Below are 15,888 nucleotides of genomic sequence, written 5' to 3' on the forward strand. Positions count from 1 at the left end.
CCTTATAGATTATTCTTGAAGACTAAGTCAACCCTAATAACTTTAGGAATGATAATTAATAGGCCCTCCTTTAGATCATTGGGCCACATATAATATCATTTCGGGGCTAACTTAGTATTTTGGCAATAACTTCCTCATTATTTATCGGAATTGGGCATATAATATATCGTTGGAAAGGTCTTTTCGAGCCCAATCCAACTACACTATTATTGGACCCTTATTATTGACCAAACTAAATTTGCTATTTTCATATATAGATTAGATTTTCAAAAACAGAAAGAAGGAATTTTATTAAAAATAACCGCAACACTAGACTTTTCACACTTTTACTTCATTCGATAATCAAACGACATGAAAAGTATTCATCACTGGGTTTGGCCTTGGGGAGACACATTTGGGTGTCTACAAAAGCCCCCACTTTGACTAAGTTTGGAGAAACACAAGTTTCAAAAACAAAAGTCAAAGTAGCAATAGGGACGGAGAATGATTCAGAACGTTCTGCGATCCTAAATCATTCTTGTAAAGCTGATACCTACAAAATAGCGTTATTTAAACAAATAAAAGAGTTAAGAAACACGTATCTTGCACCGTCGAGCACACGTCTCTGGAGTAACCGATTTGTGCTAAATTTTTGTTTTGACGACTTCCAAAGTGCCTCGTGAACACCATCGTCGAAGACCGTTGCTTGTAACCATCTTCAACTGCTTGTGATAATCCTCCACAGTATCTCGGGAACATCGTCGAAAGTGACTACTTGCAGCCATCTTCAGGGTTGTTTTGACGTCCTTCCGCGCCTCAGGAATTCTATCGCAAACCACTACGCCTCGAGCGATCCACTAAACGACAATCTTTCACGCTGGGAATTCTATCGTGAACCACTACGTCTTGAGTGATCCATTGGATGATGATTTTCCACGCCTTGAGAATTCTTATCATGTGCTTCCGCGCCTTGAGCAACTCACAAATGAATGATGACAAATTTCCTCCCCTTAGGCAACATGTCGTAGACTCCTTCGTCTTGAGCAGCCTTTTAAAAAATGATGATTTTCCACGTCTTTTGAAAGTCTAATAATTTAACAGTTTTTGCACCTGAGAGTCCAGTCGTGAGCTTCTACGCAAGTAAAATTTTACTAAGCACCCATGCCTTGGGATGCATTTATATGACATTCAACTAACAATACACAAGTTCATTCATTCATATATTGCTAATTAAATTACCTAAAATCAAACTAAGGTTTACATTCCATTCATTCATTCATAGCAATCCATTCAAACATTATAATTTACTAACCAAATTTAACAAACTAATTAACATGTTAACTAAATGTGTTCACTAAATTTAAACAATTAAAGTAACAATTAACATACTTTATGGAAAAAAATCACAATTAATAAAACAATTAAGATAAATGTGTTCACTAAATTTGAAACCCTAACTTTAAAGTTTGGAATAAACAAACAATTAATACATATTGAAGTAAAGTTTAGCAAGAGCTCACCCTAATTTGAGAGTGAGAGTTAATTGTTGTGCCTTTGAAAGAGGTAGTAGCTTCAATTAGGGCAGAGAGAGAGAGGTGTGGTGGTGGGGCGAAAAATCAGAACGCACACCACCAGGCACCAGCCACTGCACCCACGAACTGATGACACCCACACCCACGAAAACACCAGCAACCACCAGCAACAGTACACCTCCCCACGAGCGCAGCAACCCACACGAACGCAGCAACCCTCAGCTCGCACAGTCCATTCACAGCTACTTACATACAAACTCGCGAAAATAAAAAAAAAAAAAAAAAAAAAAGATAAGGGAGTGAAAGGAGTGGTGGCGGCGGCGGCGTGGTGGTGGAGGAGTATGGCTGAGAAGAAGGAGAGGGGAGTGAAAGAGAGGAGAGAGCAGCTACTGTATTGGGGGGATTGAAATTTTGTCGAAAATTTCGACTAAGAATCGGAATTGAGCCCAATCTCTATCTCCCGCATTTTTTTTTTGAATTGGCAAGCGGTTCGGGGTTGAACCGCTTACCATTATAACAAATGGGAAGCGGTTCAACCCCGAACGCTTGCCAATACTTGTAATGGGAAGCGGTTCAGGCCAAAACCGCTTGCCATTCTAAACAAGATTTTTTTTAAAAAAAAAATGGGTCTTTCGAAGCGGATTTGAAAAACCGCTTCGAAATTGGGGCTTCCCAATTTGTTTTTTCTACTAGTGTTCTAGGCCTTGGGAAGTGTGCATTATTGACAATTTCTCTTCGTCTTGGGAAAAACTTATCTGATAATTATTAGTTTCTTCGCCTCGAAAAACTTGCTATATGAGTCGTCCATGCCTTAGGACATAATCAATTTTTGTTAAATCAAAGTTGTTTTGCTCGACAACCTCCACATCTTAGGGAACGTCGTCCAAGATTGCTTCTCCTTGAGCTATCTTCTCAATCGGGTGACAACTTACTCATCATAGGGAATGTTGTCGAAGATCACTACGCCTTGAGTTGTCCTGTCGAATTCTCTCTTCTTCACGCCTTGGAAGTGATAGCTTCTCATGTCTTAAAACTTGCGTCGCTTTAGACCTTTGTAAAGATCACTTGTCTGTCTAGGACTTAATTTACCTGCATCTATGTTTTGGACTATAGGACTTTGGTTATGGTTTTTTAAGGGTTGACCTAAGGTTTAGCTATGTTTGACATTATAATTGTTTTGACTTGAGTTTGACTCAAGGTTTAGTGTGTTTGACTCTTGTGTGATTTAATGTGTTTAACAATGTGTTAAACTCAACTTGATATGAGACGACATGACTTAACATACCTAACTCGTGTGTGCATTGTATTGTGATGTGCTTGACTCAAAATGCAGAAAAGAAAATTTTTTTGTCATTTTTGTCGAGGGTACCGACTTTCTCCCGAAAAAGAAAGACGCAAAAAGAGAAGAAGTGAAGTGTTTGAGGTGCATGTTGAAGGAGCTTAGTCAAATGTATACGTCGACGTTGTATCTCATAGTGCAAGGACTAATTTCTCCTAGGCTATCTCAATTTGTGACTCGATGATGAAAGTATTTGGGTAACTTCGGCGGGGAGGCTAAGTACTTCATATTTTGCGATGCAATGATGAGTGATGAGTGATTTTGATATGACCAAGGCATGCATGCTTCAACATTGTGTTAAGATTTCATGACAAAGGATTCCTAAAGGTAGAATTGTTTGGTCATGTATTTGTGATGTGTGTGAGAGTGACACTAAACTTAGGCTGCAAGAGCTAAGTGTGTGGAAAATATTTTAAAAGAGTCAAATAATGATGACTCTTGGGCTTGGTAGGCTAATGATGTAGGGATCAAGCCCCCAAGTCTAGCTCTACATGGTTAGGGATGAGCATTGGAAATCCATTAATATGATCATGCATAAATGTTATTGAATGTAAAGTAATGAATGCATTTTTATTATAGACGCACCCCATGTGAGGTTGCCTATGTATCCCTTAGGAATCAGGCCGAACGTAGCTCTAGCCGAACCTCGCACAAGTGTGTGTATACCTCAAAGAGGTCTTTGAAGGGTTGTAATGTGGTTAGGCTAAAGGTTTGAAGAAGAAGGGGATAAAGGCTCAAGACCCTAGATAAGCCCCAAGGTGTGCAATCGATTTTAAATCTTTGTATTTGTATGCTTGAGTTTTCTCAACTCTCTTTTGTTTATATTTTTTTTCTCTCTTTTTTAGCTTTTGTTTTTGTTTTTTTTTTTTTGAACCTTTTTTATAAGTGTGGTCAATCCCGATCATGCGGCCTATCACTCACTTGGCATTCATGTTTCCAGGCATAGTACCGAGCACTCAATAAGAGACGCAATCTGAGATGTGTTCATATCAAAGACATGTTCATATCAAAGACATTGGAACATTTGCCCTTTTGCACACTTTTATTTATTCATTTATTTTGTTTTTTTTTTATATTTTTGTAAAACACTCAAGCTTTTTGGCTTTGAAAATTGCATAAGTTGCACACCATCCCATCCCAAGGTTAGGTTTATGTGGGTTGAAGAAAGAAAAATCTATCGTTAGACGAGGCTCAAAGTACGTGTTTTGTCAAGAAAGGATTGTATATTTTAGGGGGTGAAGATGATATGATGGGCTACAAGAGGTGCCTCAAATCATTAGTATACCTTGTACTTAGTTTGACATGGATTTTTTTTTAATTTTTTTTAATATTTTTTTATGCAATGTAATGCAATGATCATGTGCAAAGAATAAAATGCTCATTTTATTAAAAGGAAAAAAGAAAGACCTACAAGATAAAATCTAAGGAAAGTAATAGGTGCCTATACTAGACTTATTGGGGAAAGGAAGAAAAAAAGATAGAAAACGAGGTCATGAGATCTTGTCGTTGAAGCTCGCCTCTTGTCTTGTGCCTTATCACTCGGCCTTCTTGCCAGCTGGAGGTATGGGAAGCTTGTTATTATCGATCAAATATTGGATGGCCTCTTTTAGCTTCCAACAACTCTCAGTGTTATGTCCCCTACCTTGATGGTACTTGCAATGAGCATCAACATTCCGGTTGGGTGACCTGTTTTTGGGTACTGGATCTTGAAGAGGTTCAATAGGAGTGATGATTCCTTTGGCATGGAGTCGATCGAAAGCGTATCGTAGTTCATCCTAGTTGATGCGAGAGAATCCAAGATTTCCTTTCTTGATAGTTTTTAATGTTTCTTTAGATAGATTTTTGCTTACAAGTTTTTTTCTTTCACTTGAAAAGTTTTTTCTTATATTTAGCACCTTAGGATTCCTTTATTAGTTTTTTAAGGTAGTTAGTTTAATGTGGGTTACTAGGAATTCAAGTTAGAGTAGAATTAGTTTTCTAAACCTAATAGGATTAGGATTCTATTTATTTTATCTTTTCCTTGTAAAGGCTATAATAGGCCACCTAATTAGCAATAAAATTCAGAGTTTGATTTTGAGAATTATTCCTTTGTGAGCGTTGCTCGTTTGATAGTTAATCAAAAACATCACTTGTTGCGACTCGTGATCATCTTCTAGTTGCGACTGGGAAGAGACCCTCTATTCCTGCGAGAATTCGAGTACTATCCATTTATTTTCATCCATAATGAACATATTTTTCATCACTATAATTCACAAAGCCATTAAACCACAATCGCGGTTGCATTCTACACATAATCAGACTAAAATCCACATCAATTGGTATCAGAGCTAAGTTAAAAGTTTTTGGTGACTACAATCAATCTACTGGGTCTTTTTCTACGATTCTTTTTTAATTAGACTCTTAAAACATTGAATTTTCATCTCCTAAAATTTCAAAAAAATTTCGTTGAGAAACGCATTGTCTAGAGCCCTGAACTTTGGCGTAAAGATTTCAGCAGGTCCGAAATTTCCTTTACCTGCACAAGTAAATCTTTCTGACGATTGTGAGCGTTCTACTTGGAGTTTTTGCGTGATTCTTTTTTTTGCGTTGGACTTCTAAAATCCTAAATTTTCACGCTGTAAACTTTTGTGAGTTTTCATTGTGAAATTAACCCACGGAAACATAGTGAACCAAAGTGAGTTTGCTGCGTTATTGGAAGAATTCAAGAAACTAAATTCACGTATTGACAAAACAGAAGAAAGGCAAGCTGCAACAGATTCTCATACTAAATCTATTGCTGAGGTAATCATAAGCTACAACAGGACATGAAAGATCAAAGTTCCAATGAAGTGTCTCACTCACTTCGGACTAATGCAAAAAAAGGAGAAGAAGTCAAACTTTTAGATCTGCCTGGATTTGATGGTACAAAAGACCCCGAAGTATATCTTGATTGGGAGAAGCACATGGATCGTTTGTTTGAGCATAAAGGTATTATCAAAACCTCAAGATTATCTCATGCAATTTTAAATCTTTCAAACTATGCTTTAGATTAGTATGAAAACATGCAAGTTCAAAGGGTTAAGGATGGAAAAGAAAAGGTTTCAACTTAGACAACACTAAAATCTAAGATGAGAAAACGTTTTGTTCCTAAATCTTACAAGCAAAAGTTATTCTTAAAACTAAATTCTTTAAAACAAAATCAGTTATCTATTGATCAATATGTTGCGGAGTTTAAAAAGTTATATCTAGCTTGTGGTTGTAAAGAAGAGGATGAACAAAAGATTGCCAAAATTTTACTAGGTTTAAACAAATCTATTGCATATGCTTTTGAGGTGCATTAATTTGAGACTTTTGATGATGTATGTATGCTAGCAAGTACCATAGAGAGACAAATGCAAGAACAAAAGGGGAAGCTAGCTCGCCATCCATATGTACCTAAATTAGATTTTATTCGAACTCGAGAAGGGTTAGACATACAAAAGAATTCATCCACGTTTTCTTCTTTTCAAAGCGAAAAATCAAAACCCTTGATTCTAAGCCAAGTGTTTACGAAGGATAAGATTTGTTTCAAGTGTAAGGGTGGAGGTCATATTCCTGCACAATACCCTAGCAAAGTTCTTGTTAGTCTTGAAGCAGAACATGCTCTTTTGTCGGTCATGGTAGAGGAAGAGAGGGAGAAACGTGCCCTTCACACAAGATTGCAAGAGGAGGAAATAACAAATCATGAAACTACTCATGAAGTTGAGTTTGAGTTTCATTGTATGAAGCTGCACCTAATGACAATGTATTGGTGATTAGGTCCGTTTTACATGTTGAGCCGAGTCAAGAAAAGCATAAAGACCAAAGGGAAAATTTATTCTAATCACGTTGCATGGTGAAAGGAAGGAGTTGTTCTCTTATAATTGATGGAGGATCATGCACTAACATTGTTTCTGAAATGGTTGACACATTAGGGTTGGAACAACAAGATCATCCTAAACCTTATAAGATCAATTGGATGAACAATGATGGTCGATTAATGGTAAAGAAATGTGTTCTAGTTCAATTTGAGACCGGAGATTTCAAGGATGAGGTTTGGTGTGATGTATTACCCATGGATGCTTGTTCTTTGTTGATAGGTAGACCGTGGCAGTGGAATCGAGATGCTACTCATCTATGCAAACAAAATATTTATACCATTGCCGTTGGCAAAAGTCGAATAGGGCTTCAACCTTTGCCTCCCAAGTATATGCATGCAAGTAAGGAAAGTGTGACTAACTCGGCTTCTAAAGCTAAAGAACATGCCAAGATAAATTCGGGCACTCCAAGCAACTTGTACATCTCTACTTATAGTTCGCACGAATTGAACAAGAAGGGAAAGAAAGCAATCAAGCGAGAGCAAGTCTTAAACCTTAGAAAGAAGCCTGCTTTTGATGTTGGTGACTATGTTTGGTTATCTCTAAGTGCACAAAAGATTTAAAATAACATGATAGGGAAAGCCGAAGCTGTGGAAGAAGGTCCTTTTGAGGTATTGCACCATGAGAATTATGACACATATCAAGTGCTTCTCGCAAAAGGAATTTGCGCATCATTTCTGGCAAACGACATAATTCCTTGTTTTGAGGCAATGCGGGCAAATTTGACTTCTATGACTCAAAATCGTACCTTCATCCCAAGTCCTTCATTCGTGGTTCATAACAATATGGAGTTAGTAATCTTATGGATTATGAATAGGGTATAACCTTCATGGATCAAATCGTTGTTGCCTTTTTGTTCGTCCCTTTACGTGGTTGACTTTATTGATCCATGAACGGTTTACAAGTTCCTGATAAACTTGTTGGCGGCTCCATGTTTTTTGTCACAAATCATATATATCAAATCTCACTTCCTATAATTTCCAAACATATTAACCACATGCTTAAGTACGCGTGCTTCAATTGACGCCTATAGTTAGTGCGTAGTAAGTATGCTTAAAGAGAATTAATTTTTTTTCCATAACTCGTAGAATGGGTCCATATTTATAGGATAGATCTAATTTAAATTAGGTTTTTTAGTATCAGACATTTAGACATGTTTCTATGAGATTGATTGATGTTTTCCTAATTTCCTTTTTATTACTTTTTGTTATAACTTTATTATCAAATTGACTCATAGTACTAAAAAAAAAAAAAGTACTAATACTTCGTGTAAAATATGGTACTCACTCTGTCACTAAATATTGCTCCAAGGTGATCATTTAACAAAAAATACAAGTTGCCAAAATAGAAATGACATTTATTGATGAAAAAGTACTAATTCACAATATCTGATAATAATAATCATGGTATTAAGTGAGATTTATATGTCTCTACTTTAGAATAAGCATAAAATTCATGGAACATATATTTGAAACTAGGGATGGTAATTCAATCCGAGTTCCATTCGAAACCGATCCGATCCAATCCGAAGAAAAAATTCGATCTGAATCCGATTAAAATTAGCCCGGATCCAATAAAATAGATCCAAATCCGAATAGGAGACGGATTACACTTGGACCCTATGCAAAGTCCGACCAAGTCTAACCCGAGTCTGAGTCTGAGAGTATGAGCATATGATTTATAACTTGGGACAATTGCTTGATTGTTTGTAGCAAAATTTTGTTATGTCACTTAGTTTATAAGTTAAATATGTTATGATATACTTCACTCGGTATGACAATACAAGAAATCATAGTATATGCACATTACAAAACAAAAAAAAATAAATAAAACAAAAAAAACGGATCATTTTGGAGGTCCGAATAAACGTACCGGATTTGGAACCGAAAATTACGAGTCGGATTCGAACTCGGATTTGGATCCGAGTCTAGGGTCCAAATACTAAACGGATCGACTTAAAACTCGGATCCGAATTCAATCTGTTGTCATTCCTATTTGAAACATTAATACAAGGAACAATGGCAAACTACTTACTCTTCTTGTAAAAATTTAATTTATTCAACCCTCTCATTGTAAAACGGAAACAAAGGAGCACTTAAACAAGTTCTTAACTCTAATTTATCCTAGTCACTTTTCCTAACAAATGAGAGTGCCAAATCTAAGTACTTCAATTTAAGGCTTGCATAATCTTTCACCTTTATAGGCTTAAATTGAGGACCCTCACAATTTGGATATTCCAAAAAGGGAGAGACTTCAAAGTCTAATGGAAGGCCATAAAAGTATGCAATGGATAACCTTTGTTTTTGTTTATTGTTGATAAGTGCCCTATGAATTGCACTTGGAAATCTTCCATTTGAAATTATGTGTAAGAGATCTGCCACATTCACCACCAAGGCACCTGGATGTGGGTTAACCGAGACCCACCCAAATTCGTCTTTGTATACTTGGAGTCCACTTGCATTGCCACTTTGGTGGAGGATTGTAAAGAGGAGATTATCTGTGTGGGGCCCTATACCCATTGCTTTGGTTGAATCAGGGCATGGCGGGTATGAGTTGAGATTAAGTGCAAAAATATGGTCTTTAGGTGTAGCTTCTTCAGGTGCGGGTATGTTAAGTGATTTGAAAATCAAAATCTTGAGTTTGTCACCAAGGTCCTTCATCCTTGTTTGGTACTCAAATATCACTTCACTATATAAAGAAAAACAACAAATCAATATGGTTTTATAAGAAATCATGATATATTTAGTTTTTAAAGACACCTTGACTATCCAACATACCTGAAGTCGTTTATGATAACCAAATAAATCTTAATTAAATTAATATAATTAGGGTAATAAAAAATCGTGTGCAATGTGAATGTAGAAAATAGTATTAATATATGGGACAATTAGTGTTAATAGCATACAGGGAGACCCGTATTTATAATATTTAGGTGGAGTTACTTCCCTAGCCCTCTAGGAGGGACCTTTCCCATGATATCAATTTTAAGGTTGTTCAATAATCGCTCTAAATTGGACTGAACTAAAGAGGTCTGGTCATCTAGTTTGGTCTGGTCCAAAACCTCTAAAACTAATATTGAATTTGACCTTTTTTTAATTAAATTTATAAATTGAATTTCTAAACTGTTTAATCATTACCTTAAATTTTCTACGAATATATTACATTATGAGATACTTATTACACATTTAGTAAAATGGGTATCAAATAATAATACTTCATTTTTTTATTTTTCCTTTTTTCTGAATTTATATAGGAAAATAGTTCTTAAACTGGTGTTGTCTGAACTGATTTTATATAAGTCTATTTATGGTTCGGCCTAATCGTTTGGCTTTAAATTTTTGAATTTTTAATATTAGCTAGGTTCAATATGGTATTAGATTCATAAACAACTCCAGTTATTTCCACATTAAAATGGAATATGTGCAATCTTTCACATAATTATGAAACACTTGGCTAACGACTTAGATATATATCTAAAAATTTATAAATATAATAATAAATGATTGCATACATGTGCTGTGCATTAGAGATAAACAATGCACGCAGGGTGACCTTAACAATTTGTGGGATCAATAACCTCCATTTTAATTTATATATATTTTTTTTTTAATTTTCCTTGTTAAAATTGATTTCTTTTTTTTAATTAGATAAAATAATGTGTTATATGAATCCGCATAAAAATATTCAACTTTATTTTAACCCTAATAAATATTATTTCTAGATCTGCCAATAAATGTAGGGTTTTTTCATTTTTATTTTTCATAAATCTAACTAAAAACAAAATATAAGAAACAAGAAAAATTAGTTCATAATTTTCTATTGTTAATTTTATAAATTATGATTGTTTTAATTAGTTTCACAAATTTTAATTTAATCTTTTTAATGGAATGTATCATATGACTTTCAAACAAATGAGCTTACCAAAAACCTTCGAAATCATTAGGCCAAAGTTTCTTTGCGTCATGATGATAAGAGTTACCCGTGATAGTGAACCCTTCATTCCACATTTGCTTGCTAAAAAATAAAGCAAGTCTCGGATAACCATATCCAGTATCTTCATCAGGGGCTCGTAAAACCTTCATCTTTTGCTCAAATGGAAGATTGAATAAGTTTTTAGCTTGAAACTCGACTTGATCTAATAACTCTTTAGAAACACCGTGATTTGTGACTTGAAACATCCCCCAAGTCTCACATGCATTAAAAATGAGGCCTAAAGCCTTAGGATCTTCAAGATCAATTATTGGAATAGAGATTAAAGCTCCCGATTTCTCATTATCGGGGTTAATTTTTGAATCCTCAAAACATTGTGCCCATATATGAGATTCAGGAACACTTTTGATTGAGCTAAAATCTATGGGAAGGTGTTGTTGCATGGGATGATCCATGTCAGCATTTGAAAGAAGAGACATTTTGTTAAATGGAAAAAGAAAAATAAAACCTTGATAATATAGAAAATTTGAGGTTTACGAGAAAGATTTACGATTTATTCAAAATATGGGAAAATTTTCAATAGAAGCTTTGATAGACATATAATGTGTCTGTCTTTTGACTAATGTAAACTTGTGAAAACATGTATTTATAGGGTTATAAATATTATATAAATAATTTGAGATTAATGACATGTGTCATATATCAAGTAAATAATGGAAATTATCATGATATCAGTGCAATATTAAATAGAAAATCAAATAAATCTATCTTTATAAATTAATAACAAATTAAAATGTGAAAAACTTTAAATGTTATAACATATTAATAAAAAAAAAAGGTAAGAAATCAACATGTTTGATTTTGTACATAAAATAAGGCAACTAAATTATATCTTGTATATAATTGATACAAATTGAATGACTCCATATCTTATTACTTGCTCTACTTTCCTTTTGCAACTGTATTTTATTAATTGCTCCATTTTATTTTTTGAAAACTTTATACAATCTTTTTACCATATTCCTCCCATCTAGTGGTCCCCTTATATCATATTTTAATATATATATTATATTCTCTCTCCTCCCTACTTATACATGCTTTTAATTTTTTATTATTTTTATTATTCAACCAACTTCACTTTTATTATATTTTAATAATTATCTGGCACTTGGTGGAATAATTGGGTTTTACATGCATTAAATTAGAATTCCGAAAATATTAAATAAAGCTTTATTTGGAAAAGGGAATTTTATTTTGAAAATTATTGGGTTTGACTGAAATGTTTGATCATAGTTGTTGACTGAGCTTAACTTACAAATTCAATTATATTTTGACCTAGAATCTTGACTCTAGTTAGACTCAAGAATTTGACTTTGGTTTAAAGCAAAACAAGAAAAATTAGACTAAAATGTTTGCCTTTGAATTTGACCAAAGTTTTATTTGATTGCTTTGACTAGTGTTAACTAAGAAGGCTTACGGAGGTTTGACTTGCATGAGAGAGGATAGAATTACAGTAGTTAAAAAAAATAAGGAAAGTAGAATTAAGATAAATGGAAACAAAAGAACTAGAAGATGGATAAAAAAAGTAAATTGCTATTTGCCACAATGAAATTACTCAAGCTATAGTATTAAATGACTTTCATACCCCTTACCATTTTGAAAATTACATTAAAACCCAACCATTACTAACTTTGTCTTTGCTCCACCTTGACCATTAGCTCCACCATCCATACCACCACTCACCTTGACTGGTCCACCACCACGACTCCACCTTGACCATCATACACCACGACTCCACCTTGACTGGTCCACCACTCACGAAATATAAAATGAGTCGACGATGGTCCGCGTTCATACCGGAGGCACTTGGTGGGGACGACGAACCGTCGACGGCGTCGAGTCAGGTACATGTCGGTATTTTTTTTCAATTTCCGTTGTGCCCGGTCGCGTGTTATATGCGACTATACCACGGTGCAATCGCATGCTATATGCGACTATACCACGGCGTAGTCGCATATAGCATGCGACTGTGCCACGGCGTAGTCGCATATAGCATGCGACTGTGCCACGGTGCAGTCGCATGCTATATGCGACTACGCCGTGGCACAGTCGCATATAACATGCGACCAGGTACTTCTTTTAAAATAATCCGTCTAATTTGTGTTAATTAACTTTTGTTAATTATTAAAAATAACAAAATACAGTTAATTTAATTATAAAGTTTATGGAAAATTTATGGCTTTAATAAAAAAAAAAATTAGTAGTTTAAATTTGGCAAAAAAAAAAAAAGTAAATTTATTTTTGTAGTTAAATTTAATTTAAATTAACATTGTATTTTTCTTTTTAATAGGATCCTATTGAAGATTTTGGCGGTGATGGGGTAAATTATTACCCACATTTTCAGACCGATCAATTATTTCCAACGTATCGAGAATTGTCACAATGGGCGAAAGACATTGCACTAACACTTAAATTTCAACTTGTGATTTCTTACAATCATAACGGATGGTTGTATTTGAGATGCAATCGTGGTGCAAGAGATACAGGGAAAAATAGAGATCTTAGTGTTGCTCAACGACCGAACACAAAAACTCAACATTGCGGTTGCAAGTTTTTGATCAAGGGTTATAAAGTTTCTGATGATGAAGGATGGCAGATTGTCTTGGGTCCCGATGCATACGGCAAACACAACCATGAGCTAATTGTCTATGAAGAAGGTAATCGACAAATGAGCAAGCTTAGTCCGGGAGCGAAGCAACTTGTTCGTGACCTGACTGATGCAAAAGTGAAGCCACAAAATATCTTAGCGGCTGTGCGAAATCAGTTTCCTGATGATCATCCCACTCGTAGACATATTTACAACTTTAGGGATCGGTTGAGACTTGAAGAAGTTGATGGTCGAGCTGTTGTTACATATTTCCTTGAACTTGGTATCGAGTCTCATTATACACATTGGAGCTTGGTTGACCCGGATACGAATGTTTTGACCCATGTATTTATGGCACATCCTACGTCTCTAGCGCTCTTACGCACGTATCCATGGGTCATTGGCATTGATTCAACTTACAAGACAAACAGATACAAAATGCCTTTTTTGGAGCTCGTCGGTGTTACTCCTTGCAACATGAATTTCTTAATCGGGTATGCTTTTATGAAGGATGAGAGCACCGTGAGCTATGCATGGGTGATAGATAAGTTGAAGTTGTTGGTTGGTAGTGATGTATCGCCTACAGCTATTATAACTGATTGTGAGTTGGGTTTGATGTCGCCTATTCGGGAAATATTTCCCGAAACTGCTCATTTACTATGCACATGGCATATTAACAAGGATGTAGAGCATAGAGTTGGGAAAATAACGAATAATAAAGATCAAGGCAAAATTTTCAGGTTGACAAGGTGGAATCCGATTCTCAATGCCACCACATTGGATGATTATAATAGAGCGGTTCGGCAAGTGGAGGATTCTTATGCAGCATTTCCTGCCATGATTTCTTATGTGAAGGAGACTTGGTTAGACAATCATAAGGAGAAATTTGGGAAATTTTGGACCAATGGTGTACTTCACTTCGGCAATGTCACCAATTGTAGAGTGGAAAGTGCACATTCATCTTTGAAGGGGTGGTTGGAAACTTCAACTGGTTCTCTCGATTCTGTATGGGCCAAGGTAAATAAGGCTATTGAAGATCAAGTCAAACAGATTAAGCAATCACTTCAGCGCAGTCGACGCAGTCATGGCCGGATATATGATGTTATGCCATTACAACATCTTAATGGACGTACCTCCCACCATTGTATGTTGTTGTTGGTGAATGAGAAGAAAAGAATGAGAGAGTTAAGTCATGAGGTGAATGTTCGGTGTGGATGCGTTTATAAGACGACTCATCAGATTCCTTGTGCATGTGATATACGACGTGCCATGGATTCGGGGACATACTTCTACTTAGACCAAGTGCACCCCTTTTATAGGACACTAGTGATTGGTGAGGATGGTAGTGTTCCGACTCCATTGGATGAGCCCGGTCATCAGTCATAGGACAGTCGATTTTTTGAGAGTCTTGTGCGTGAGGTGAGTAGAAGTGATCCCGCAGTCATGCGTTCCGTGTCTCGCCTAATAGATGAGCATCTTCATTTCGATCAATTTGATGTTAATGAGCCGCTCAGGAACACGACTACTAGAGGGAGACCATCAACAAATAGTACACGGCGTAATCGTAGTGCATGGGAGTATACACGTGGTACTCGTGGGCGTCGTGGTCGTAATGGGGGACGTGGTGATGGTGTTCATAGTGGAGGTCGAGGTAAGTCTACTCTATGTTTTTCTATTTGTTGTTTATTTTTCTGTATTTTGATATTAATTTGAATTACAAAAATAATAATTCATTATTCATCAGGAGCAAGAGACATTTCAGATTTTCCTTACCTTTATGGGCTTCCAGATATCATCAAACCATTTGTGGAGGATTGGAACAATGTAATGGGTGATGGAAATTGTGGATTTCGATGTGTTGCAGACTTTTTCTTAGGTAAGCCTTTGCGTAAAGTAAGTGTCACATTTTATTCCAATGGTTTTACTTACAATTTTGTTGTTTAATTTTTTTATTAGGTGGGCAAGACAATTGGATACAGGCTCGGTATCTAATTGTGAACGAGGTTAAGGCTAATCGACCAGAGTACATACATTTGTATCATGGAGGCTTGGGTCAAGCAATTGATCGTATCACTTGGAACGGTGGACATTGTGGCGCGAACCATTACATGGACTTGCCTGATGATTTGTACCCAATTGCAAATTTTTGGAATTGTGCAGTTATGGTTTACGGAGTTGGCCCACGAAGAGAGTTGTATCCGTGTATGACAGTTCTACCGTTGCGGGCCCCGTCTACTGATGATCGACCTCGGATTGAGATTGCCATTGCACACATTGGCCGCCATTATGTTCGACTTGATCTATCGCCAAACTATCCAGTACCTCCTATTGTTGATCCATGGTTTATGTACAGAGATCAAAGTGTGATTGGTTGGGAGCAACTTTATCAAGAAAGGAGGGCACATTGGGATCAATTAATAGTAGCATCTACTTCATCATCTTAGGAGGAGGATACGTTGAAATTAACTTTAATCAATTTCTTACATGTTTAATGTAGTTTATATATATGCTTAATGTGTACAAATTGCTTATGTTATATGCTTATGTGTGGAGGTTTCTTATCAATTTAGGCAAAAAAAAAAAAAA

At 35.8% G+C, this 15,888-nt stretch overlaps 2 protein-coding genes across 2 annotated transcripts; one reads left to right on the forward strand and one right to left on the reverse strand.

Moving 5' to 3' along the window:
- Positions 1–8,848: 8,848 nt before the first annotated feature.
- LOC145594275 (gibberellin 3-beta-dioxygenase 1-like) lies at positions 8,849–11,134 on the reverse strand. The gene is made up of 2 exons (XM_081650610.1): positions 10,647–11,134; positions 8,849–9,413 (listed from the first exon to the last, which is right to left on the reverse strand). Exons 1-2 carry the CDS (start codon positions 11,132–11,134, stop codon positions 8,849–8,851), a joined length of 1,053 nt encoding a protein of 350 aa, XP_081506736.1.
- Positions 11,135–12,484: 1,350 nt separating this feature from the next.
- LOC145594278 (protein FAR1-RELATED SEQUENCE 5-like) lies at positions 12,485–14,688 on the forward strand. Its single transcript, XM_081650611.1, has 2 exons — positions 12,485–12,559; positions 13,006–14,688. Exons 1-2 carry the CDS (start codon positions 12,485–12,487, stop codon positions 14,686–14,688), a joined length of 1,758 nt encoding a protein of 585 aa, XP_081506737.1.
- Positions 14,689–15,888: the final 1,200 nt, after the last annotated feature.

Source organism: Chenopodium album, chromosome 19, assembly GCF_948465745.1.
Source record: "Chenopodium album chromosome 19, dcCheAlbu1.1, whole genome shotgun sequence".
NCBI classification, from domain to species: Eukaryota; Viridiplantae; Streptophyta; class Magnoliopsida; order Caryophyllales; family Amaranthaceae; genus Chenopodium; species Chenopodium album.